This window comes from Alosa pseudoharengus, unplaced genomic scaffold, assembly GCF_046254945.1.
Source record: "Alosa pseudoharengus isolate Yale_2024_CS ecotype anadromous, Long Island Sound unplaced genomic scaffold, YU_APseudo_1.1 YU_APseudo_1.1_scf_16, whole genome shotgun sequence".
In the NCBI taxonomy this organism is placed as follows: Eukaryota; Metazoa; Chordata; class Actinopteri; order Clupeiformes; family Clupeidae; genus Alosa; species Alosa pseudoharengus.
The window spans coordinates 14,011,242-14,039,166 of record NW_027468630.1 but is presented as its reverse complement, the minus strand read 5'-3'; the positions used below and the strand labels follow the sequence as shown (position 1 = coordinate 14,039,166).

The 27,925-nt window shown below is 44.3% G+C and overlaps 2 protein-coding genes across 6 annotated transcripts in view; both read right to left on the bottom strand.

Moving 5' to 3' along the window:
- The window catches only part of LOC143125565 (uncharacterized), a 62,291-nt gene that overhangs the window by 17,795 nt on the left and 16,571 nt on the right, over positions 1-27,925 (bottom strand). The window contains exon 8 of one of the 5 annotated variants that reach the window (XM_076287148.1): positions 7,327-7,615. The exons of the other annotated variants lie outside the window; for them this stretch is intronic. Coding sequence (XP_076143263.1) covers positions 7,539-7,615 — 77 coding nt within the window. The 3' untranslated portion in view covers positions 7,327-7,538. Of the gene's footprint in view, positions 1-7,326; positions 7,616-27,925 lie in introns of those variants that run through there. 5 annotated transcript variants of the gene reach the window in all.
- Positions 9,797-15,320, bottom strand: LOC143126050 (uncharacterized). The gene is made up of 2 exons (XM_076287973.1): positions 15,014-15,320; positions 9,797-10,957 (listed from the first exon to the last, which is right to left on the bottom strand). The coding sequence occupies exons 1-2, from the start codon at positions 15,023-15,025 to the stop codon at positions 9,797-9,799; spliced, it is 1,173 nt and encodes a 390-aa protein (XP_076144088.1). The 5' UTR covers positions 15,026-15,320.

Genomic DNA, 27,925 nt, shown 5'->3' with positions numbered 1-27,925 from the left:
GTATCAGAAATGTTCTTTGCTTAAAATGAATGGTCTGCAATTTCTCAGGTAAATATGTATTATGATTATGATGACACCCAATGGGCCTGCCTTGCATTACGTCCCCACCTGGCCAAGCGAGTAAATGTGGCAGAAAATAAAATACAAAAACAAATAGCACACGCATCAAATATGTACATTTCACAAACGCACCACCTCGGTGCTTTGTTGGATTCCGACATGTCACGGGTTGCGGCCCGCAGGTGCTCGGGCCCGCCATTGCCGCTTGCGGCTATATTTATTATTATTATTGTTATTCCACTTTTTTGCTTTCCTGTTTTTGAGGTGGTTAACATGGTCGAAACCTATTGAAATTTGGCACACACGTCAGGTATCATGCATCGCAGTTAGGTACAAGAGCTTGACCCCGGGCGTGGCCCAGGGACTCGCTAGCGCCCCCTTAGGTGACTGATCCCGTGGTTGGCAAATATTTTGAGGTGGTTAACATAGTCGAAAACGCATGAAATTTAGCACACACATCAAGTGGTACAGTGAATAGACAGGGATAAAAGCTTGGCACCGGGCGTTGCCCAGGAACTCCATAGCGCCCCCTTACGTCACAGTGACTTGTGGTTGGCATATAGTTTTAGATACACACACCAAATTTGATGGGTGTGTGTAACTCCCAAAAACAATCAACTTTTGTATTAACATGCCATTAGCCACGCCCACAGGAAGTGAGGTAATTGAGATTTTGTGCGTTGTGGGCATGATCAATTTTAACATACTCCTCCTAGACGGTTGATCCGATTCATGTCAAAGTTGGTATACATGACGCTGAGATGTTCCTGATCATAAATTGTGAAGCCTTTTTTTGATATGTTGTAATTTGACGAAATGGCGAAATTATTAATTTTAATACCATTCCACATGAACAATAAATGTGTCATCATTCACCATGCATGGCTTGAAATGTTTTAAATTTCACAGGTCATTAAAGACCATGTTAATGATAATATTCACATGCCCATAATGCATGTTTGGCATAGCGCCACCACCTGGCAACAGAAAGAATGACAATTATACTGATTTCACATGATCAATTTGAACATACTCCTCCTAGACGGTTTGTCAGATTCATTTGAAATTTGGCAAACATTATGCCAAGATGTCGCTGATGTTAAATTGTGAAGGGATTTTTGAATGTTGTAATATATTTGATATGATTTTAATATCTCACCACATAAACAGGAAATGTGTCATAAATCACAGTGCATTGAATGAATGGTCTGAAACTTTTCAGGTTAATAGATATCATGATTATGATGATATCCAGACACCCAATGGGCCTGCCTGGCATAGCGCCACCACCTGGCCAAGCAAGATATGTGCCAGAAATGGAAAATGCCTTAAGTGATTGATCTGAAACTTTATAAAATATTGGATAGCATTATTGTGATGATATTCACAAGCGTAATTCACAGGCCTAGCATAGCGCCACCATCTGGCCAAGCAGGAAATGTGCCAGAAATGCTCAATGCTTTGAATAAATGGTCTGAAACTTCTCAGGTTAATAGATATTATGATTATGATGATATCCAGACACCCAATGGGCCTGTCTGCCATAGCGCCACCACCTGGTCAAGCAGGAAATGTGCCAGAAATGGACAATGCCTTAAGTGATTGATCTGAAAGTTTATTAAATATTGGATATCATTATTGTGATGATATTCACATGCGTAATTCACAGGCCTAGCATAGCGCCACCATCTGGCCAAGCAGATAGTGTGCCAGAAATGCTCAATGCTTTGAATAAATGGTCTGAAACTTCTCAGGTTAATAGATATTATGATTATGATGATATCCAGACACCCAATGGGCCTGCCTGGCATAGCGCCACCACCTGGTCAAGCAGGATATGTGCCAGAAAATAAAATACGAAAACAAATAGCACACGCATAAAATATGTACATTTCACAGATGCACCACGTCGGTGCTTTGTTGGATTCCGACATGTCACGGGTTGCGGCCCGCAGGTGCTCGGGCCCGCCATTGCCGCTTGCGGCTATATTTATTATTATTATTATTATTTAGAGTTGGATGTCTCGAGACCGGTCTTGGTCTCGAGACCGGTCTCGAGACCACTTTTACGTGGTCTCGGTCTTGTCACAGTCTCGACCGTCTTTGGTCTTGGTCTTGTCTTGGTCTCGGATCCCTCGGTCTTGTCTTGGTCTCATTGTCTTGGTCTTGCGGTCTCGGGTCGACATAGTGGTCGGGAGATTTGCAACAAATATGTCCATGATACAAAACATAACATTCGATAATGCAACATTAAATTATTTCGCCTTTCACGCCCTTCAAATGCAACCTTTCAAATGCAACCAATCAATGACATACATGTATTTTGTTGTGATTAAGAAACTGGCGCTCATCCAATCAAAAGACGCAAGTGTAGCCAGCGCGAAACGTTAGGTTTACGTCGTAGCTGTCAGTCTCAGTCAGACCTAGTAATAATAATGTCAGCGAATTCCGCCATCATTAAATTTGCATTCACGGAACATAAAGAAATTTGCAGTCCAGGGGCAAGAAAGAAGCATTCTGCAAAATGCAAGTTTTGCAAAGTCTCTCTCTCTCATCATTGTCATGCAATTGCTATAGCCTACATAGTTTATCTCACCCAGTCTACGAAAACATTTACAGTGAGTGAGCTCACAGTCACACACATTCATGACATGCTCTGTCTCTGCATTGTTCTGTCTGTAGTTGAAATAATACTGTAACGATTTGATAGCGAACCACACAGTTGTCCAATCAAAAGGTTTATTCACTGGGAACGAGAGCCGGGACACAGATAGACCAAGACCAAGACACAGAACACAATGCAAACAGGGCAGGTCAAGCACGCACACACACTACACATACAGGGGAGGACGCAGCCTCCCACACAAAAAGGATCACACACGAAGGAGAACTAAAAGGGAAACATGTTACAATAAAGACGCTAACATTACACTTATAACTAAGGAGAATAACGACATAAACCCCCCCAAATGTTCGCTCTCGTATCCCAGGATCCCCTGCGCGGGAGAACGCGAACACTGTCTTTTTGCGCCGACGTTACACAGCTCCCCCAACAAGCCATTGCCGTCCTCGGCAATGCCCACGAGGTAGCCACATGCTAACGTCGGCGCGCGTCGCCCGCCACTCAGTTCAGTGCGACAGTACCGCCAACTCACGTGGGGTGCACGCGCCGCAGGAGCTCACTCAACGGGGCGCCACGCTGCTAGCAATCCAGTTCGGGCGTGCTAGCAGCCACGTGGCCGACCCGCTCGTCACCAGCTCCCTCTCAGCAGCCGCCCTCAGGCTGCACTTTCCGCGGCGTGTCACCACGGCACTCCTCCTCTCCAGACGGGGCCCTAGGTGGCCTTACAACCGTCGACACTGTACCAAGCACCGGGGTTCGAGGGGGGCCAGATGAAGCTGCGCCAACGCCACTCCGCTCCGTCGAGTCGCCGACCAGGACAGACAGGCACCAACTCCGCAGCAACCGGACCGCGCTGAGCTCTCCCGCTGCAGCTACCGTCTTCGGCGTCCCTCCTCGTGTTGCCATCTCGCAGAGCCGTACTGCTCTGTTCCCGACCCGTTCCACTCCTTCGCGGCCTCGGCGAAGGCACGACCCCCGAGATGGTCGTGCTATCGAACTCCACACAACGAACTTTTTTCAAAAGGCGCCGGCCAACAGGCCAACTAGAACTAGCGCCTAGCACTGCACGGTGCCCCTCACACGCACCCAAAAGTTAAAGCACACACCAAAACAGTCACACACTTAGGGCCCTTCCGTCGAAGCTGCCCCACCGTCGTGAGTTCGCTGCCCTCAGCGGCTCCGCCAACCGTCCATCGTCTAGGAACCTCTTCCTCGCCGCACTCCCTCTCTGCTCACGCGTCGCGGCTCGCCGTGGAGTCAGCGCCCAGGCCATCGCCGTCCTCTCCGCGAACGCTTCTTCAGGCTCCTCTTCCGGCAAGAACTTCTCCCATGGCCGCAGGCAGCTCCAACCGAAAGCTCCTCTCCTCCGTCGGCAGTAGCGATAGAAGGCCCCGAGCTTTTTAGTAGCCCTTACAAGGGCTCTCTCTGCATCCTCTTGCGTGGGCCTCCACCCAGTGATGAGGTCTCCCGCTCCCAGCTGCTCCCGCTGAGTGGAGGCCATGTTCGAAAGTCGCTTCTGACACCAATGTAACGATTTGATAGCGAACCACACAGTTGTCCAATTAAAAGGTTTATTCACTGGGAACGAGAGCCGGGACACAGATAGACCAAGACCAAGACACAGAACACAATGCAAACAGGGCAGGTCAAGCACGCACACACACTACACATACAGGGGAGGACGCAGCCTCCCACACAAAAAGGATCACACACGAAGGAGAACTAAAAGGGAAACATGTTACAATAAAGACGCTAACATTACACTTATAACTAAGGAGAATAACGACATAAACCCCCCAAATGTTCGCTCTCGTATCCCAGGATCCCCTGCGCGGGAGAACGCGAACACTGTCTTTTTGCGCCGACGTTACAATACCTTCTTAAATTTAATTTAAACTGGGACTGAACCTCTTACCCTAGCAGGGTTCTCAAGTCTCACGCAATGGGCGTGAGACACACGCAATTCAACAAGTTCACACGCTCACACACCACACCTTGCATTTCTCACGCAGAAATATTACTAGGGATGTCAAGGTATCTGCATAATTATTAGAGGAGGCGCAGGGATACGAGAGGATTTCTCGCAGGGCTCAGAACTAGCGCACCACTCACCAGAAAAATCAAAAAAATAAATAGCCACCGACATCCAATCAAAAAATAGTAGGCTATTCGTTGTATCTGGGTAAAATTCCAAAATAGCACATCCCCTCCCTACAACCACGTTATGCTTGTGTGGGGTTACACGTTTAAGATTTCAAAACTGCACCAACATTCTTTTTATTCAGAAATTCAACTGTCTGTCATTTGGTAAACCAGCCTACTTATGGTACTTTACAGGGTGTGTAAATCAAGCCTTTTCACGAACATTTGGCCTAGCCTACTTTATTGCAAAATTATTTCTTATCTATAAACTAAACTAAACTGTCGGTCATTAAGAAAACCTAATGATTGTGTCGTTATAGCTTTGTGTAAGCCAGACATCAGCAACGTTCATTTTACACGACCAATCACTCTCGTGGCTGCCTGCACTTTCCCTGTCGTCACGGCTGCAACTTTCGCACTCGTTTGTGCTTTTTAGCGCCGTGTTCATCAGGTCCCGGGACACCCATCTGATCCTCCATGGACCATGTCAACAATAAATGAAAATTAGCTTATTATTAACGAGTGTTATCAAGTTAAGCGAGTATGCTACACATAGGCCTACATTGTTTTCTAAACATACAGGACTGCTGCAGACAATGACCTGCCAACCACCATAATGTATAATGAACTTGCTGTCCTCGGTTTCGGCATGCACATGCTTAGTCTAATGATTCAGTGACAATATAGGCTACTCAAGTGAATAAAGCAATTAGCCTAATAAATAAAATATTTGTCTCACTCAGTACATATAGGCTTACATCTCGTAAATTGGTGAGCCATAGAATATCCCAGCGTCACGATTATTATATTTCAAGATTCCAATCTATCCCACCTAAATATGAAAAGTTATTTCTACTGACATGCTTCCTGGTGACATAAAAAAACAAATGGTTTCCCTTGATAAGGCTGACATAAGAGACATAGGCTATGCATTATACTTTCCCAGACAAAAACAAGATATAGGATGTATAGATTACAATGACAAATTCAAGGTCTCAAAGGGTTAATGCTTCTTTCCAATTTTTTTTTATAATTAGTGAGTGAGTGCACCCCCCCCCCCCAATCTCACTCCAAGCTGAGCTCAAAACTTGAGAACCCTGCCCCAGTATGCTGCTCTTATTCAATTGATGCAAGTTATGGTGTAACACCAGAGACTTTCTAATGTGGAGACACAGCACTCAAAAAATCCTCCATAGAAATGCATGGGGCTAGTTTGCAACGCCAATATGGCCGTTGTCTACACATATCCCACCCCTTCCTCGCCAAAATGTCGACATGTGTATACATTGAGCGAATCATGTGGTGTGAGTTGACTACTTTGAGCCAATTATGTGCTGTGTTGTGCAGACATTGTGCCAATCATGTGTTGTGAACTCGACACTGGAGCACGGTTGGTGTGGTGAAGCCTTGCGCACGCGCATTTCTGCTGAATAGGATGCCCGATGAGTACCCAAAAAGCGTTGCAATATGGCCGCCGAGTGGAGGGACATGCCTAAAAGGACTTTGGTAACACTAGCTCGCTAGCTTTTTTTTTTTTTTTTTTGGTCTCGGTCTTGGTCTCGTCTTGGTCTCGGTCTTGATACCCTCTGGTCTTGGTAGTGTCTTGGTCTCGGTTTAGGCGGTCTTGACTACAAGTCTAGTGTGTATATGGGGTGTTATATCGTAAATATGCTGAGCTGTAGTTTGTGGCCTTTATGGTCAGATGCAGAGGGTCACAGAGAGGACTTGTTGCTGATGCAGCGATGTGAAACACAAAACACTGCCTGCTGTTCTGCAGACTTACACACACACACATACTCTCTCTCTCTCACACACACACACACACACACAGAGAGAGACTTTAAAGGAGACGGTATATATACAGTATAACCTGTAACCAAACCACTTTCTTTCTCTTTCTTTGTCATCTTATGTGCTGAGCAGCCAGAGATCAGAGTTTATGTCATGTGCATGTGTGTGTGTGTGTGTGTGAGAGAGAGAGCATGTGTTTGTGTGACTATGTTTGTGTGTGTGTGTGTGTGTGTGTGTGTGTGTGTGCGTGTGTGACAGTGTGACAGCGTGTATAGAAAACAGAAATACAGACAGTGTTTTGACATATCTGCATCAGCAACCAGTCCTTACTGTGTGTGTGTGACCTTCTGCCTCTGACCTTCTGACCATAAAGCCCCCCCCCCCCCCCCCCACACACACACACAGCTGAGAACACTGCACAACATGCATTCTCTGCTGTTGGCCTCTTCAGCTGTTTATTTGAGTTGACATCAACAGAGAATCATCCAATGCAATACTATACTGTACATACACAGATAATAAGAAAAGATGAAAAGATAACAGTCATGAAATCACCATCACACACACACACACACACACAATATGGCATATAGTACATAGCTTAGCATACTTAGCATATCACACACACCATAGGATGGCTGTGGTATTTTATCATTAAATTGAAATACACACAATCAATAAGCTATTTTATCTTACGGTTAATATGAGCATATTGAAGCATATTGGAAACAACTACACTAGTAGAACTGCCACTCCCAAACACACACACACACACACACACACACGCAAACACCAGTGAGCATCTGACCCAGAGGAAACCAGACAATAGCATGAAATCGCCAATGAACAGCAGAATTGAAGTTGGAGCTCTTCCGGGTCTAGTAACAAATAGGCACTATGACAGTTGGACTGATCAGAGTCTCTATAGTGGACGGGGAATGGAGGAGTAGTCTGGTGCTGCACCTCCTCTGGACCAATGGGGAGTCACTGCATCTGCACCTCCTCTGGTGTCCTCCTCCTCCTGCGACTCGTGGAGGTCAGAGTGAGCTCCACTTCCTGGTCCTTACGCTCATCTGAGGGAGACGAGACACACCAGTTTCTCAGAGAGAAAAACACACAAATAACAAACAACAAACACATTAGTGCAGGAACAGTCTAGCCGCTCTCTAGGTCTGTACACTCACCTGGAGGATGAGGTGTCTGTTTCAGGTGTGTAGAAAACAGAAGATGAAATGTGTAATGTGTACGCTGACCTGGAGTGTGTGATCACGTGTGGTGTAAAGGTAGTAGATGAGAAAAGCGTGTACTGTGTGTATTCTGAACTGGAGTGTGTGAGTGTTGTTTCTAGTGTAGAGAAGATGAAGATGTAGCCTGGCTAGCGCCACCACTTCTCAATGAGACGTGGTCTGGGAACCAAACGTTCATTTTCTCGTATTTGAAAAAAATGCCCAGATCCGTTTATTGGGTGCCACGGATGTCTATCAAATGCGTCTGTGCATAGCTCATCATCGTCTTGCTTTCCCCCTTGTTCTGTGATTGGTCGCCTATCTCAGGCGAAAATTTGCTCCATGGTCTCCAGGCTGCCTTAGCAGCGTGAATCAAATCGCGCGCAAGGCAGCATGGGAACACCCAGGCTAATGAAGATGTGTAATTCTGCATAATGTGTGTTAATGTCTGACCTGGAGTGTGTGATGTCCTGTTTCTTATTGTAACCCAGGTTACTATTTGAGGTAAAAAGACCAGACTACGCCACTTAAGGCCCCGCCCCTTAAGACTTGTAATTAGTGTAGAGAACTTCCACACAGGTACAGTTGTATGAAACAGAAAGACAAAGACTGATATTCCAGTGACTGGGCAATGTTTATTTAGAATAACCAGGATTATATTAAAACACTTCAGCAAGATAAATTCATCAATAGCAATCACTTTATTCCAGTATGAAAAGATAAAAGCAAGGCCTCACAACAATAAGCAGCAAGCAATAGTAAAGGCTGAAGTACTGGCGGTCTCATATAATAAGCAACGCTAAGCAACAATGAGTTTAACAGCCAACGAGAGTGGTTACCTGGATGTAGGGAGAATGGGGGAAGTTCAACACAGCAACCACGCCACGTGCTCCAATATCTGAAATGTGTCTCACACACACACACACACACACATACGGCTACACAGCAAACTACAAAATAGAATGGGGGTGCTCATTAGCTCTATGCCTAGTTCACCTCATGCAGTGCAGGAAAAGGAACAAGCCAGCATCCCAACACCAGTACCACGTTCACAGGCTCTGTTAACACAAAGAGAGAGAGAATAGAGATGACACTAGCCTAATGCAACCAAGAATTTGGACCGCCAGTACCCAAGCTGAGTGCAGATGGAATCCTATGCAGAGAAACAGCAATCATTGCCCAATCATTGTCTTAGTATCACAGCTAAAGACGCACATCTATAACTGACAAAGAAACAAAATAAAACTAAACAAACAGAAACAGGCAAAACAGCAATGGCAACTCCTGAAACACACAGCCAAACAGATTAGTACAGCACAGCCTCAATACATCAGAATCAAAATGTTAATCGTGTATAGTGCATGCCACTCAAGAACCAGTTCGCCATACTTGCATTTCCGTACCTACATTTAACATCCGCACCGCACACGCACATATGTAGCCCCTCTCAGAATAACAGCAAGTCGTTATCAATGTCCGTAAACGCTCACGCAGAAGCTGAACACCGCAGAGGATACCCGCAACTGTAGGGAAGTACAATGCAGTTAGGTTACGTTATAAAAAGGTAATCTTAACACACAAACAGACCAACCTTGCCGGGATCTCCATTAAATCCCCACAGCTCGGAGTAAAGTGGAAAGACAGAACACGCAGCGCTGTTACAGCTGCTTCCTGGTTTTATTGTGTGTGGCTGCAATTACTCTAATCAGTGTAAGTGTCGTCAGGTGTGTGTAGCAGGAAGCTTAGGTCTTACTAGGCCAAAATGTAAACACGGGCGCCCCGGAAGTAAATAAAGTTTTTAAGGTTATGGCAACTTGACCAGTGAGTGACGTAAACCACATCACTCACAGGTTACATTCTTCCCCCCTCAACATAAATCGATGTCCCATCGATTAGCTCACCATAACCAGATATAACAAAGAAAACTCAAATTAAAACCCAAGAATAAAAAAAACTAAAATTCACTCTCAGGGGGAGGTACACTGAGGCCAGGCGCCCTAGAGGTTGCAGCCCCCATGCCTAAACTCCCCACTGATGCTGGAAGCCGATGTGGGTTAGAATGCTGCCCCGCGGTTGTTCGAGTACTCCGACGGGGACCTTCGGGGCTGATCGAAGACGTTGCCTGGGTGTGGAGGGGATGAGTACTTGCACTGGCACCCGGCCTGGAGTTTTGGGTTACAGGAGCGCCTTCCAATATGGCAAGTGGGGGAGTACTAGGGGGGGACGAGATTCCCGGATCCAACCCTGGTGCGGCTGCCATGGTTACCACCACTCCTGGAACTGGATCTTCGGTTTCTTCCAACACCTCCGGTATGCGGTGTCGCACTTGTAGCCCTACAGATTGTTCTGCTTCCAGGGGGATGGATCTGCTGGATGGGATACACTTCATCATTGTCCGGTGTACCTGTTGCATCTGGTCCAAGTCGTGCATGGGTGCCACCGTATATACCACTCCTCCTGGAGCAGGGGCTCGCAGCACCTGGTAGGTCACAGGAGACCAGGCATCCTGGATCTTGTTGCGGCCACGCATCGAATGGTCACGAAGGTATACCTGCTGGCCCACCTCCAAGGGGGTACAAGTCGCCTTCAGGTCATACCTTGCTTTCCGACTCTCAGCTGCAGATTTCAGTCTCTCCCGCACGCTGCTGAAGACTACTTCCAGCCGCCTTTGATGTTCCTGGACCCACTCACAAACAGTGCCTCTCCGCGGCTCAGAGATCCTACCTAAAAGAAAATCGACAGGGAGTCGGGCTTCTTGCCCAAACATCAGAAAATGTGGGGACTCATCAGTAGTTTGGTGTACTGTAGTATTGTAGCTAAATACCAACTGCGGGAGATACTGTGGCCAATGGCTCTTCTGTTCTGCTGAAAGGGTGCGCAGTAGATTATGCATGGTGCGATTAAAGCGCTCGCACTGCCCATTTCCCTGTGGGTGATATGGTGTGGTGCGAGTCTTTTGGATGTTATACAAAGCACACAGCTGGTGGACAATAGCACTTTCAAAGCACCTACCCTGATCAGAATGGAGCCTGGCTGGGACACCAAACCGGTAAAACCACTCCTTGATGAGGACACTGGCCACAGTGGATGCTCGCTGGTCCCGAGTGGGTATGACCTGGGTGAATTTAGAAAAGATATCAGTTATTACCAATACCTGCTCCAACCCATCTCGAGATGGTTCTAGGAATGAAAAGTCAATGGCTAACACCTCATTTGGCCTATTTGCCAACAAATGGCCCATTGGGGCCCTCCCATGTGACTGACCAGGTTTAGAGAGAGTGCATCGTGCACATTGTTCACACCACTCCTTGATGTCTCTGGCCATACCTGGCCAGAAACACCTTTGCCGAACCAGATCAGCCGTCCGCTCATTGCCTTGGTGGCCTTGTGAATCATGGAGCTGGTGCAGGACCTCTTCCTTCAGACACTCTGGGAGCACGAGTTGCAACCATCCCTCCCCTCCATCGGGTCTGAAAACCTTCCGGTGCAGTAGGCCATTGACCATTTCTAGTCGACCCCACTCCCGCAGCAATGTTCGGGTGGTCTGTGGCAGTCCCTCGCGTTCAGTCCGGCTTGGCATACGTCCTGTCTGCCAGAAAGAAAGAAGAGCACTAATGGTGGGATCCATTTCCTGGAGTTCCTTCAGGTCTGCAGGGGAACAGCTTGGGAGGGCTGTGATGGCTGCCTGTGTCACCGCTTTTCCCCTCCCTGAGATGGCCTCTTGTAAAGGGGCTGGCAACACCCCTCCAGGAAAGATCACTGCTGGTAAGTCCACGCTGGGCTCAACTTGTTGCCGGGACAGGGAGTCTGCATTCTGGTTGGTGCGACCTGGTCTGTAACGGACAATAAAATTAAACGCTGCTAATTCTGCCACCCACCTTTGTTCAGTGGCACCTAATTTGGCCGTGTTCAGATGGCTAAGTGGGTTATTGTCTGTCCACACAACACATTGTTGGCCCCAAAGGTACTCCCGAAATTTGTCAGTCATAGCCCATTTTAAACCCAGAAACTCTAACTTCATGGAGCTATACTTCTTTTCGGCCGGGTTGAGGCTCCGACTGGCATATGCCACTGGACGAATTCTTCCATCTTGCTCCTGCGAGAGCACCGCCCCCAATCCTTGATGACTTGCATCTATTTCCAAAATGAATGGTAGTGAGAAATTCGCAAAAGCTAGGGTTGGAGCACTAACTAGCCGTACCTTCAATTCTTGAAAGGTTTTCTCACACTCGTCCGACCAAACATCATCCAGGCTAGATCTCTGATTCCTTCGACCCTTGGTTCCGCCCTGTGCAGCTACCAAGCGATGGAGAGGGCCCGCCAGCTTTGCAAATTTCTCCACAAAACGCCGGTAGTAGCTGGCAAAACCCAGGAAAGATCGCAGTTCCTGAGTGTTCCTAGGCCTTGACCAGTTGGCAACCGCAGAGACTTTCTCTGGATCTGTGGAAACACCATCAGGGGAGATGAGATGTCCAAGGTAACGGACTTCTTTTCGGAAAAAGCAGCACTTTTCCAACTTAGCTTTAATTCCCTCTCTCTGTAACCGTCCCAGCACCAGCTCTAGGCGTTTCAGGTGTTCATCTGCATCAGAGGAAAAAATAATAATATCATCTAAATACAACCATAGTGACTGGCCATTCTGGTCTCCAAATATCCGCTCCATAAGCCGTTGGAATGAGCTGGGGGCGTTGCACAACCCAAAGGGCATTCTATTAAATTCAAAGAGCCCGAAGGGTGTACAGAATGCAGTTTTAGGGCGGTCACTTTCTGTCACTGGGATTTGGTGATACCCACTGGAAAGATCAATGGTTGAGAACCACTGGGCCCCAGACAAAGAGTCCAAAGTTTCCTCGATCCGAGGCAGGGGGAAAGCATCCTTGCGCGTTCTGCTATTGAGCTGTCTGTAATCGACACACATCCTCAAACTGCCATCTTTCTTCTTTACTAACACAATGGGGGAGGCAAAAGGGCTGCAACTCTCCTGGATAACCTGGCTATCCAGCAGTTGACGGATATGGGCCTTAACAGCCTCATAATCAGAGGGAGGGATGCGTCTAAACCTTTGCCTTATAGGCCGATCGTCAATCAGTGGGATGTCATGTGATAACAGTGTGGTGCACCCCAGATCACCCTCAGATGCAGAGAACACAGAGGCATATTGCCTCAACAAACCTCTAACACTCTCCTGCTCTGACTGAGGAAGCACAGACAGATCGCACCTCTGAATCTTCTCCAACACTGAATGGAACCCACCTAACTGCATATTGACAGAAGCAGTGATCCCACCCCCTGTGCCCTCCCTCCCATCAGGCATGCCAACTGGTCCCACCTTTTCTGTGATACCCGGGGGTAAACTCACTATTTGGGCCTGAGATAAGATGCCTACTGGACAGCGTGGGGGAAGGACAGCCATGGTGTCGTTAACATTAAGAATGGGGACATACACAGTGCCATGACGTATGCTAAGGAGCGCAGGGAGGGGCAATAACCCATTGGGCAACTGCTGGGTGGTATTAGGAGGCTCAAGTAAAACAGAACCAGGGGCCCTACAAAACTGTTGAGCGCAAGTTGTTGCCACAAACTTAACCGAACTACCAGGTATATGAACAGCCTTACGGCCTCTTACCTTTGCCAAACCAGCGGGGCGAGGGACAGTGACTTGGGCTTGCTGGCATAACTGAAAAGCTTCCGTCCATAGTCTAGACTCTGGGCCGGCTGTTGGACTGTCAAACAGAGTGGGGCCGTGCTGAGTAAACAATTCAGAATAACATTCTTTTATCACATTCATCCCCAGTACCCCTGGTGCACTATGGGTGCTAAGGAGCCCAGGAGGATCTCTGACCACCAACCAACCTCGCTTTGGTAGAGATTTTCCCAAAACCTCCACAGTTAACTCCACATACCCCACATATGGTATTTCAAGGCCATTGGCTGCTTGCAGCTGCAGCCAGTTACAATCCCTAAGTTGGCCCTGTAGGTGTTGTCGAAAAAAACTCTCATGTATAGTTGAGACCATTGAACCAGTGTCTAATAAGCAGTTCACCCCAACTCCCCCCAATTTAACAGTTACTATAGGGCATTGACCTAAAAGAGATAAAACAGGCTGGCTTACCGAAGGGGGCAGACTGGGGCCACTGCTGCCTTCCCATGTTTGGTGTTGTACAGCACTGGCTTGAGCAACTGTGGTGTGAGGGGGGGGGATTACAGCACGTTCATTATCACACTCTCTTGCATAGTGGCCTGGTTGCTGGCACCTGCGACAGATGACCGGGTTTGGGCGGTTCAGCCTCATGGGCCGCTGTGGAACTGCTAGGGAGGCAATACTTTGAGTAAGGTTATTAATCTGCTCTTGTTGCTTTAATAGCATCTCTTTAAGCTCAACCAACTCAGTACTGGGTTGCCCGGATGGTGCTGGCTCAAACTTGTGTGAGGGCCTAGAATAATGCATGGCACACAGAGAAGGGACAGAATAACTCCTACTCCTCCCACAATCACTGGGCCTACCCTCCCGCTCCCATTGGATGGCTGCAGCCCGAGCCTCGAGCATAGACATTTGAGGGGACTCACGAACTAAACGCTTTAGCTCTCTACGAAGGGCTGGGTCACATACATATTCAATAAACTGGTCACGCAACAATACATCAAAGTTAGTTAAAGAAGTGGGGGCCCGTTGTCACACTTTATACATGAGAGAACAAAGAGCGTGTGAATATTCCTGCAATGATTCCCCCTCTTGTTGTTTACACGAAAAGAAGCTCTCTTGTAATTCAACATATGATTTAGCACAACCATACAGCTCTTTCAAGATGGTAATTATCTTAGCAGGGTCCTCCCTTTCTGCTCTACTCCGGTAGCGAATCTCATCTTTAGCCTCCCCTTCTAGATGATCCTGCATAAAATAAGCTTCATCCAACCCACTCAAATGTCTGGCTCGTGTGCTAGCTTTTACCTCCTCTAGCCATTCCTCAATCCCAATCCCAGAGGTTCCCCGAAAAACTGGGCATTTCCTTTCTCTGGGTATATACAACAAACGCTCAGTCCCAGTGTTACGCAAATGTCCATCAGTCCTTGCAGTAGAGTCACTAGTACTCGGCTGAGCAGAGGTCTGCTCACGCCTAAGTTGGTCATTTTCAGCTTGTAGTTTCTGTACTAAGTCCTTAAGTCCTTGTACCTCCTCAGTCATGACCTCAGATGTGAAGAGCAGCAGCAAAGTACAGCCTTATCCCACACAGCAGCCTGATGCACTCGCCACCAGATGTCGTTTAACGTCCCTCGATGTGCCACTGCTGTTTTGCCTGTTAACATAACAATAAAAAAACAAACCCAAAACACAGACTAAAGGGCAACCTGGAATACTCGTCTCTGTTTACCAATACAATCCTGCCCGACTACGCCAAATTGTAACCCAGGTTACTATTTGAGGTAAAAAGACCAGACTACGCCACTTAAGGCCCCGCCCCTTAAGACTTGTAATTAGTGTAGAGAACTTCCACACAGGTACAGTTGTATGAAACAGAAAGACAAAGACTGATATTCCAGTGACTGGGCAATGTTTATTTAGAATAACCAGGATTATATTAAAACACTTCAGCAAGATAAATTCATCAATAGCAATCACTTTATTCCAGTATGAAAAGATAAAAGCAAGGCCTCACAACAATAAGCAGCAAGCAATAGTAAAGGCTGAAGTACTGGCGGTCTCATATAATAAGCAACGCTAAGCAACAATGAGTTTAACAGCCAACGAGAGTGGTTACCTGGATGTAGGGAGAATGGGGGAAGTTCAACACAGCAACCACGCCACGTGCTCCAATATCTGAAATGTGTCTCACACACACACACACACACACACATACGGCTACACAGCAAACTACAAAATAGAATGGGGGTGCTCATTAGCTCTATGCCTAGTTCACCTCATGCAGTGCAGGAAAAGGAACAAGCCAGCATCCCAACACCAGTACCACGTTCACAGGCTCTGTTAACACAAAGAGAGAGAGAATAGAGATGACACTAGCCTAATGCAACCAAGAATTTGGACCGCCAGTACCCAAGCTGAGTGCAGATGGAATCCTATGCAGAGAAACAGCAATCATTGCCCAATCATTGTCTTAGCATCACAGCTAAAGACGCACATCTATAACTGACAAAGAAACAAAATAAAACTAAACAAACAGAAACAGGCAAAACAGCAATGGCAACTCCTGAAACACACAGCCAAACAGATTAGTACAGCACAGCCTCAATACATCAGAATCAAAATGTTAATCATGTATAGTGCATGCCACTCAAGAACCAGTTCGCCATACTTGCATTTCCGTACCTACATTTAACATCCGCACCGCACACGCACATATGTAGCCCCTCTCGGAATAACAGCAAGTCGTTATCAATGTCCGTAAACGCTCACGCAGAAGCTGAACACCGCAGAGGATACCCGCAACTGTAGGGAAGTACAATGCAGTTAGGTTACGTTATAAAAAGGTAATCTTAACACACAAACAGACCAACCTTGCCGGGATCTCCATTAAATCCCCACAGCTCGGAGTAAAGTGGAAAGACAGAACACGCAGCGCTGTTACAGCTGCTTCCTGGTTTTATTGTGTGTGGCTGCAATTACTCTAATCAGTGTAAGTGTCGTCAGGTGTGTGTAGCAGGAAGCTTAGGTCTTACTAGGCCAAAATGTAAACACGGGCGCCCCGGAAGTAAATAAAGTTTTTAAGGTTATGGCAACTTGACCAGTGAGTGACGTAAACCACATCACTCACAGGTTACATTATGTAGAGGTAATACCCTCCCACCAGCAGTGATGTGAGGATGATGATCTCTGCCAGCCACACACTGATGAACACTGGAGAAATACCTCCTGCAGACAGCAACATTATCATAAATAATATCATCAATACAAACAGTAGTAGTTGCATTGTGTGTGACATGCCCATTTGTTTTCCAACCACAGCCTGTTAAGACCCTATTTTAGAGCCTCTTGTGTTTGTGTTGCTGCTAAGGGGCCTGGGGAGTGTGTGTGCACATGTGTGTGTGTGTGTGTGTGTGTGTGTGTTGGGTGGCGTCTCTCTCCCTGAGCTGCATATGACACCAGTGGAGGAACTGTGTCCAGTGGGAGTGATCCTGCAGATGTTTCAAACACAGCGCACTTCTACTGAAAACTACAAAGCAGCATGTTGTCAGATAGTTTAGTTTAAAAGATATCACCATGACGGGAAGAAAGTTTGTGAAAGTGTGTAATTCAGTGTGGAACAGTCACTGAGAAAGTGTGAAACAGTCACTGACCAGAACATCCAAACAGCAGAGGTGTGGTGTGTGTGCTGCTGACGTGGTTCCTGACGCTGCAGGTGAGTTGTCCAGTCACATCCCCCCTCAGCAGGAGAGTCTGGTTATCTGAACTGAGATCAGCATCAGTTTCACCCAGAGGCCTCCCATCCAGAGACCAGCTGTACTGAGGACTGTCCCCATTGGAGGAGCACATCACACTCCTCTCCCCATTGGCTGAGCTGCTGATTGACAGGTCCACACTAGACACAGGAGCTGAGGGGGGGGGGGGGGGGGGGTATTATGCAAATGAGCTAAGAATGACCAAGAGCTTAAAACAGTAGTTTTAGTATAATTACTCTAAAATAGCCTACATGTATAAGTGTAAGTATAAGTATATATACTCTTTTGATCCCGTGAGGGAAATTTGGTCTCTGCATTTATCCCAATCAGTGAATTAGTGAAACACACTCAGCACACAGTGAACACACAGTGAGGTGAAGCACACACTAATCCTGGCGCAGTGAGCTGCCTGCAACAACAGCGGTGCTCGGGGAGCAGTGAGGGGTTAGGTGCCTTGCTCAAGGGCACTTCAGCCGTGCCTACTGGTCGGGGCTCCAAAATCATTCAGCGTGTGCATGACTCTGAAACTGATGTTTTACCAGTGTTTTATTGAATCAGTCTTTACGACCTCGGTTACATGTGTCCTGTGTTGGATTCAAATGGCATGAAAATAAAACACATGAACATAAAATTACATGAGCTCGGAGTTGCTCAAAGACAAACCCCTCCGTACTATCGGAACTCCCCCTATTACCGTCGGTCCCATGTTTTGCATGTATATGTCACTTAGTATGCATTTCTATACAAACCAAGACGGCGGATTCCTAAAGAAACGCAAGCACCCACACCATAGGTGTATCTAAATTAGCTATGTACCAAAAATTACATTTTACCGTGACTCGAAGAGCTGTAAACAGTGTTGTAAGGCTGCGTGTACACATCCGCTTGGAGCTCCAGTGGAATTTTAATTTCATGACAAGAATTCTCCGCTTGGTGGGGGAAGACAGCTCACACTCTCTGAGTTTACTTACAGCCATTAGAGTCTGATTAGTAAACTTACTAATGTCTAACAGAGCAGATGAGGATATTTACTTTCAATCATCCACTGCACTGTGTCCTTATAGACCCCTTTGAGATCCTCACTAAATCCCTCTGTGTTACAGTGCAGGAGATGTTACATCTGTTATCACATCAGAGGAGAGATGAAGTGATTTACCTTCTATGGTCAGCTGTACTGTGTGTTCCACTGCTCTCCCTGTTGCCTCATAGATCTGGACTCTGTATGTTCCTGCGTCTCTCCTCTCTGCAGGGTTGATAATCATGGTCCCGTTATCAGGAACAAACTGCCACGTCACACTGAATGATTGATTAGTAAACACTGGTATTAATTTTCTCTTTTTGAAGATAATGTTATTTTCCCTGTATAACTGGAGGCTCAGGTCATGTCCACTGGTGTTCTTCATCAGCTGCAGGTACACAGGTCCTCCCAGAGCCCCATAACATGCAGCATCCTGAGTAGCATCACACATGGAGTCCAGACCTGCATTAAGAGAGGAGATTTATTCTCATCACATAAAAACATCAGTACGAATGAGCTTTATTAGCTATTTTGTGTTGAACTGCTGTGTGTGTGTGAGACTGTGTTTTAGCAAAAAGACAGAGTCAACTCACATCAGGAGTTCTACACTACTGTACACTACACTACTCCATATCAGATCAACTCACATCAGGAGTTCTACACTACTGTAAGCTGTGATGGATGGGTGGCCTCCCTTAATATAGCCTATAGAATCACATAAAGTTTTCTATTGGATGACTTTAGATTAAACATCCACACAAAATCAAAACTCTGTACTTTGTCTATCTGTTAACGATAAACCTAAATAGGAACGACTACTGACAAACAAATGGATGAACATGTCAACAGCTCTTAGCCTCATCTGTGTCTGTTTTTTCTGTTTGATTTCATGTCTTGTTATTTAGCAACATGTGACGCCAGTGTGTGTTACTGCAGCAGTGAGAAACGGCAGTGAGCATGTAGGTCCATTCATACCACACAAACAGTTTATTATCTTATTTGGACATATTAGCTATAAGGGCCAATTTGAAAGACTTATTTGTTGTACAACATGATTATGTTGTTATTTCTTAGTTACTTTACAAGGAGGAATGGGCTAAAATCCAACCATGTAACATAGGTCATGTGACGCACATGAGTTGCTTAGTATGAGACGGTCAACGAGATGAACAGGCTGCTAACTGAGACCTAACCAGTTTATATAGGCAGCCACAGAAGACGAAGCGGCGGTCATATAGGTTTAGTCAGAATTGTTTTATTTATTTATTTTTATTTATTTTTAATTTTTCGCATGTCCAAATTTCCGTCAATGATTCCCGGGACACTGAAAGACCGGGGTAGACGAAACTTGGTGGGCATGTAACCCCATACGGATAGCATGGAACCATTGTTTTTCGTTTTGATCTGTAGCCCCCCCGCTAGACTGCACCCCCCGAAAGGAGGGTAGGGCAGACACAGTTTTCTGTGAATATCTCGAGAACCGTAAGGTTTAGGAGGACCATTTTTTTTGTATGTTGATCTCAAGGGGCCATGTCAACCCATTCCATAACCACTCATTTCATGTATAGCGCCACCTAGTTAAACACAAAAAAGTAAAAATGAGGTGTTGTAATCGCAGGTATCTGTGACCTAACATAGTCAAAACTGCACAAAATTGGAAGTTTAGGATCATTATGACACCCTCTGAATGCACGCCAAGTTTCGTGGAATTCCGTTCATGGGGGGCCACACAATAAATTAATTTATGTTACAATACACCAACTGGCCTGTAGGTGGCCGGAGACAGTTTTCTGTGAATATCTCAAGAAACGTAGGGCCTAGGAGGTCCACCTTTTTTATGTATGTTGGTCTTAAGGGGGCATGTCAACCCATCCCATTACCACTTATTTCATGTATAGCGCCACCTAGTTAAAAATTAAAAAGCAAAAAATTAGGTGTTTTCATCACAATATCTCTGGCTGACAAGGTCAAAACTGCACGAAATTAAAAGTGTAGGATCATTATGACACCCTCCGAATGCATGCCAAGTTTTGTGTACTTTTGTTCATGGGGGGCCTTACAATAAAATAATTTATGTGTACATTTAGTGACGCACAACAACAAGGATTCCCGGGACACTGAAAGACCGGGGTACACAAAACTTGGTGGGCATGTACCCCCACTTGGATAGCATGGAACCGTCATTTTTCGTTTTGATCTGTAGCCCCCCCGCTGGACTGGACCCCCCGAAAGGAGGGTAGGGCAGACACAGTTCTCTGTGAATATCTTGAGAACTGTAGGGCCTAGGATGACCATTTTTTCCCGTATGTTTGCCTCCAGGGGTCATGTTAACCCATTTCTTGTGCACACATGTGCACAAACAGATACACACACACACACACACATACATTCACAGTAATCATACGTATGACACATACTCACACAGTAGACATATGTACGCTTGCATGCACAGGCACATACGCAGGCACACACACAAGCACGCACACACACACACACACACACACACACACTCACACACCCACACACATAACATAAACATAACACAAACAATCAAGAATTTCTCAGAATTATGAACAGGCAAGATGGAGGTGGGGTTGTATAAAATGAATTTTACATGTGAAATCTATGAACTAATCATGTTTTGGTACTTGTTGTCTAGCAGATACCAGTGAGAATTGAGTGTGGATAATGCAATTTAGTGAGACAGTTAGAATCATATAGGCCTTTCAGCGTGATTTCTTTTTGTGGAAAAAATGTGCTGGACTGGGCGGTGGTCATATTTTGTACCGCTCTGCGGTACATCTAGTTCACTTTCTATGTTGATACATTTTGTATTAGTAAGCATTTTTGCAGAACGTTTTTTATGTTTTATATTTTTCATTTTTTGTCATGCCATACTTATTGCTAGACATTAGTGGTATGCTATATGGAACCAAGAAAGACTGCCACTTACATTAGCACAGCAGGTCAGACGCTTATTGTCTATTAAAGTACACATAGTGTATTATACTAATATGAGTAATACCTCCCTGTACTATACACATGTGTGAGTAGGTTATGGCTGTGAGAATATGTGAGGGCCCAAATAGAGTGGGGGGTACAGAGCTTTACAGCCAGGGCTACATCATTAGCAATGACCACATGCATTTAGATCCCAACACTGTGTCCTTCCTTTATAAGTCACTAAATGAGGACCAAAGGTGCGTTTCCATTACAGGTGTTCGGCCCCCTATTTACATGTCACTAAATGAGGACCAAAGGTGTGTTTCCATTACAGGTGTTTGGCCCACTACATGGGTACTATTCATCCCTTTAAGCCATTGTGTCTCCACTGCTGACAGGACTAGGGTTGCCACACGTATTGGATTTTCTGGGATTGTTCTCCTTTTTGAGTAACTGTCCAGGATAATTAATAATATTTTCCGGGCCACAAATTGTCCCGGTTTTTGGTCCAAATTAACTTCTGATTATATAATTTCTGGTAGTTTCAATTGAAACGGCTATTCTGCTTTCTTCTTGTTTGTGTTTATCAGACATCAAATTCTGTGTAGGCTATGTACTCAGACATAAAAGGCATGAGTTTTGTTGACTGGCAGCAGAAGTAGCCTACAGTTTACATTATTACCTAGCAAATGCACCAACACCATATTATATACAAGGATGACACTTTTTGATACCCGTCATTGTTGATATTGTATCTTCTTTTTAATGTAAGAAACATGTAACTGCTTGTATTTTCACAATTCAACCCTAGACACCCATATGCAGCCTGCACGATTGTGACGCTAATTAGATGAACTCAAATGTCAAAGAATATCGTTCTAATATAGTTGGTCCAAATTAAATGGTGAATTATGTAGATTTTGTAATTGTAATTACTTGATAAATGAATATACCATTGAAATTCTGATTACTGAAAGCCTATTTCTAACTGGACATTAGTTAGTTATTTCAGTGTACCTCAACCCAACATTCTAATGTAGTCCTGTAATTAATTTAGCTGTAACGTCAGCCTTGCTGGCTCTTGTGCTCTTCCCGACACGCCTCGTTCACATTCCACACCACTGCAGGACTTCTTCAGGGCCGCACTGAAGTAACTACCCCGAGGCAGGTACTTGTTTCAGACCCTTAGAAGTTCTCCTACCCCGAGGCAGTTACTTGTTTCAGCCCCTTAGAAGTTCTCTGGCAATGGAGACACACACAAACGGCCGAGACTACCCCCGAGTTCCTTTTCAAGTCACTAAATAAAATGAGAACCAACCGTCAACCGTTCCAGAAGAACATCACATCACATCACATCAGGGGTTCATGAAACTGTAAGTAGCAGTAGAATCTTCTAGAGAACTTCTAGTCTAGTCTAATCTAGCCTATTTTACACACACACATTTTAGATATGGAAAGAACACACACACACTTACCATAAGTTGATGTAACCAGCAGGACAACAAGTCCAGTAAAAGCTCTCATCTGTGGAAGCAACACACACATTCTGGTGAATACTCTCTTCTTTCACACTCACACACAGGCAAGTCCGTCTCTGGAATGTTCAAATGAGCCCAGAGCTGTATGTATGTATATACCCAGACAAAGATAGAGCGAGAAGAGGAAGTTTGACTCTAACTGATGTCTGTGTGTGTGTCTGTGTGTGTGTGTGATGCTGTGAGCCCCTTTTTCATACAGAAAGGAGTCAGCACCAGTATATTTAATATTATAATTAATATTTATAACACACACACTCACACACACACATGCATGAGTGTACTTCACTTACAATACAAGCAAAATATTATTTGCTTTGCATGTGCAACAAAGATACACACTCTCTGTCACACACACACACACACACATGATAGACAAAGGCCTTGGTTTTGGTAGCTTCAGACACTGTATGACATGCAACATTTACACACAGTCAAGTGTTTTTTTCTGTCAACACACACACTCACACACACACACACACACACACACACACACACACACACGCACACACACACACTGTATATGTACTCATTAACACACACAAACACACACCTGACCGAATGACTATTACTACTATAAAGTGTAAAGTGTGTGTGTGCTACCAGAGCTGCAGGTGGGACTAGCTGGGTTTATAGAGGACAAAGTTTAAGTGCCTATTAAATGTGATGTCCACTGTGTGTGTGTGTGTGTATGTGTGTGTGTGTGTGTGTGTGTGTGTGTGTACGCATGTGTGCGTGTGTGTTTGTGTGTATACATGTATATGTGTGTTAGTGTGTGTGTGTATCAGTGGTGGCTGGTGGTTCTAAAAATAACGGAGGAAGGAAGTAGGGCCATTTTACGTTCGAAAATCAATTGCATAATCGATTGGACCAAACAACACAAGTTTCGAAAACTAAAATAGGGAATCGATTTTAACCAAATATGTACACTATTAATTTTAAACGAATTAAACAACTAAAAAAAGGATAGATGTAATAAAATTCACAAACAAGAATATAAGAATATAAAAGAATTCCGAAGTGCAGTAAGCATTGCGAAAGCTAAAAAGAAAATTCCCAACAATTTTACGCACCGGAAACAGCTGTTTCAATCAGCTGCTGTGCTGCTCGTGTTTTGCCAAAAAACGCGATCAACCTGTGCGACATGAGAGAGACGAGTGATAGGCCCTAATAACTTGAGGAGTTCGATGTGGAAGTACTTTGGATTTTTGGTACATCAAACTATGGAAAAGAACAAAGCGGTAGGCTATGCAAACTGTGCAATCGAGTTCTATGTACAGTAGGCAAAATTTGTTTGACATTTCTAATCGTAAACACAGACACAGATACGTTGAAGACTGCAGTAATGTTTGTCACTGATGTAATGGCAGTCCACTCGGCTTATTGTTTTTCGAGAATGTTGCACTCCTGTTTGTCATTGTGCGCAAAACTTCACGCCAATAAATCATCAGAAATATTGCTGGCTTGCGTCTACAAGCGCCCTCTTTATGTTCGTCCTAATGTTTGTTAGTTGTTTGTGGATTGGCCTAGCCTGGCGAGCCAGACCCACATTATAATGTAGGGTCTGGGCACTCACCGTTCGCAGTGCTCAGTCCGAGGGTCGGGATAATCAGTTGTCTTTCAAATTCCCTCTGCACGCAATAGGACGCAATATGATATTTGTTTTCAAGTAGCAGGGAATTCAAGCCAAACCGTTGCAACTCTGCCATCAATCATTATGTTAAGCCCAACAAACGACTCTATGCACGATTTCAATGCCAGATTTAGTTTCGATTTCTAGAGCTCACAAGTCAACGGAGAGTTGCTAGACTAGCCCTGGCAGCAAATGTAATTTGCTGCCGCTAGGGGCGCGTCTAGATTTCTAGGCTAGGATTGGCCTATATTTGGCGTTGAAAATGGAAATGTCTTTAGACATGAAAAATCAATTTTACAATCGATTCAATGAACACTTATGTCTCAAAAATCGAACAGGATTTTTTCACAAAAGTGACAGCCCTAGAAGGAAGGTGCGCTTGATTGGTGGCAAATGTGAGGTTGTGATGGTGTTGGTGGCATATGTGAACAATAGAATATGTAGGCCGCCTACCCAGACACATTTAAAGCAGCAGTACTGTATGTACTATGTAGCATTTTAACTGGCAATGTTGTGCTATAAAAGCTGTTCTGACATTTTCAGGGGTGGTCTGACCTAATGAGCTACTTTAGGCTACAGTAGCATGTAGTAGCCAGAAAAGTTGTGGGTTCAATTCTTGGCTTCCACCATTGTGCATTTGAGCAAGGCACTTAACCCCAAATTTCTCCAGGGACAATGGACTTTGTAATATAATTGAAATATATAAGTCACTTTGGATAATAGTGTTGGCTAAATTAATAAATGTAAATGTAAATAAATGTAAATTTAGATCTGGGAAGACAGGAAAGATATGTAGGTCTAATTATGAAATACTGTTTTCCAGATGTGAAAAATTATGGGAAGTCTGGAGGTTTTACTCAATGTAATACATACAATGCAGAAAAGTGTATAAAACTAAAAACACTTGTTTTATAAAATCATGTAACTATTTACCATTAAAAAATAGACCTTAAATGTGGTTATTTGTAACATGCTATTGTTTTAAAGGTAAACTATGCAGTATTGGCTTTACTGCATCCTTACTGTTTTCTCGGTTTTTACTTCTTTTTCGCTGGCTCTGTCATGACGAATGTCTGAGAAACTCCATCGCTACCTTTTTCTAGCCTGTGCCTGGGGTGTATGTGTATTTGAATGCAGTAAAGCAATTCGTTACACTCGTTATACTTCCTGACACTGAGGCCATCGGGCCGGCCCGCCGGCCCACAGTTGCAAGGGTGGTTTTTCCGCTCACAGGCGCTAGGGGGCAGCGAGACGGCCACCATTCAACCCGAAAAAAGTCATAACCATTTCAATGACTCTGAAGCTGTTAAATGAAGGTAAATTAAGCTAAAAAACTTGCATATTAAGCTAAAAAACCTGCATATTGTGCCTTTAAAGCCAAATCGCTAAGACAGGTTGTAATAGCTAAGTACTTGAAAGGCAAATGTTATTGAAGACGTCATTAAAGGAATGCATCATGGTCTGAAACATTCATTAACAATGTTACTATCCAAAGATACAGTTGAAAACTACAGGTGAAAACAAGAACATAGTTAAACAGTGTATGTGCTTCAGTAAAGCTTTGTACTTCATTCAGCCAACCAGTTCTTATGCTAACGTTTTGACCAGCAATATATCTCTCTTGCCTACCTTGCTGCCTTCATCATTTCTGTTTTCAAAAGAAAAATGTATGTCCATGGCCTTAAAATCTTGTCTTAGTGTTTAGCTAATCCTTAGCTGTTGCGTGTGTGCTTGCGCTCTTATTCTCATTCTCTCTCCTGCGCAAACATTATATCCTCCATATGTTTAGTCTAAAGTTTCGCAAATAAATTAGTTTGTTTTAGAGAAATGGCCTACTGTCACACTGCTTGGTAGGCTATAACCAAAAGCACACATTCTGTAAATAAGCGGGTCAGATCACGGGTCAGGTATAATTTTGTCCTAATTAATATTCGCGGTCCAAGTTGCGGTCGGGTTGATAAAAATATTGGGCGAGCTCGGGCCGCTTGTGACCACATACACAGGCACGCACAGACACACACACACATGCACACACACACACACTAAAAACACAGTCAAAATACTCTCTGTGTTATAGGTCTTATTGACCTCTCCATAAGAATAATCTTCGGTAACACTTTACTTGACAGTATCGACATAAGAATGACATGACACTGTCATGAACACATGACACTGTCATGACACATGAACCCTAACCCCTGATCCTAACCTCTAACCCTAGTCCTAACCAAAGATTCTAGAACAGAGCCTAGAGTCTTTGGTCCTAACCCTAACCCTAACTTGTTATGACAAAAACGGAATGTCACTTAATAACAGAAGCGTTATGTCATAAACGTTTATGACTTGTTTATGACACGTTCATGACAGTGTCATGTCACTCTTATGCCAACACTGTCAAGTAAAGTGTCTAATCTTCTTCTGAACTTCTATGAAAGTTTAAATATGCTAGAAGTTATTGAAGCAAGATTGCATGTTGAATTACATGATTTGATTTACAGTTTTTGCCCATTGCTTGAACACTAGAGACACAGGCTTAGACCAAAGTAAAAAAACTTGGTAACACTTTCTATGAAGGTTGTATTTATAACGCCCTATGAATGCATTCATAATGTTTTATAAGGTGTCTATAAAGCATTGTAATGCTCATTATTACCATCTATATGTATTCACAAGTCGTCATAACCAACTTCATGATGCATTATGACAGCTAATTATGAATGATTATTATTTTAATCTGAATAATGCATTATAAATATGTCAAGATCTGCCTACTCACTTGTCAGTTTTATGATGCATCATAACTACTTTGCTTTGCTAAATGCGTATAGAGATGCATAAAGAGTTTTGACTTATACTGTAGTCCTATATATCTATAGCTATAAGTATATGTAATAAAGTTATAATAATTTATACATCTCCCTATAGCAATTATAAACAGCTATGCAGTATCATAAGGGTTATTTGTCAGCTCTAAGTAAAGTGACAAGAATATGACCCTTTCATTGTCGCCTTTCATTTGGGGTTCAGATGGCTCTCGCTAGCCAGATATTACATTACATTACATTTGGCTGACACATTTTTAACCAAAGCGAATAACAACATGGTAAACAGTTTATGTTTTAAAGCAATTCTCTCAACAATTTTAGGACAATTTAAAAAAAGGTAGAGTACAGAAAGAATAAGTGCATCAGTGAGTGCTGTTTTTACAGTTTTTTCCATCTGCTTACACACTAAATCTGCTTGTCACACAATTTTCTAAACATGTCTTCCAAACATCATGACCCCACACCAAATCTGGGGTAAACCATACACTAATTCTCAGTGTTTGACTCAGTTTTCAATTTACTAAAACACATTTTGTAACACCACACACAATTTTCTACTTAACACACAAAAATCTAACAGGAAGTAACTTGATTTCGTTTTTCAAACACAACCCATTAAAATGCCACACTAAATCACCAGTGCTTTACTCTCTCTCTTCACATGTGTAAACACTCATTACTTTACTGAACACCATCCAATCATTGCCCTAGTATTAGGCCTATGAATAGATACTGT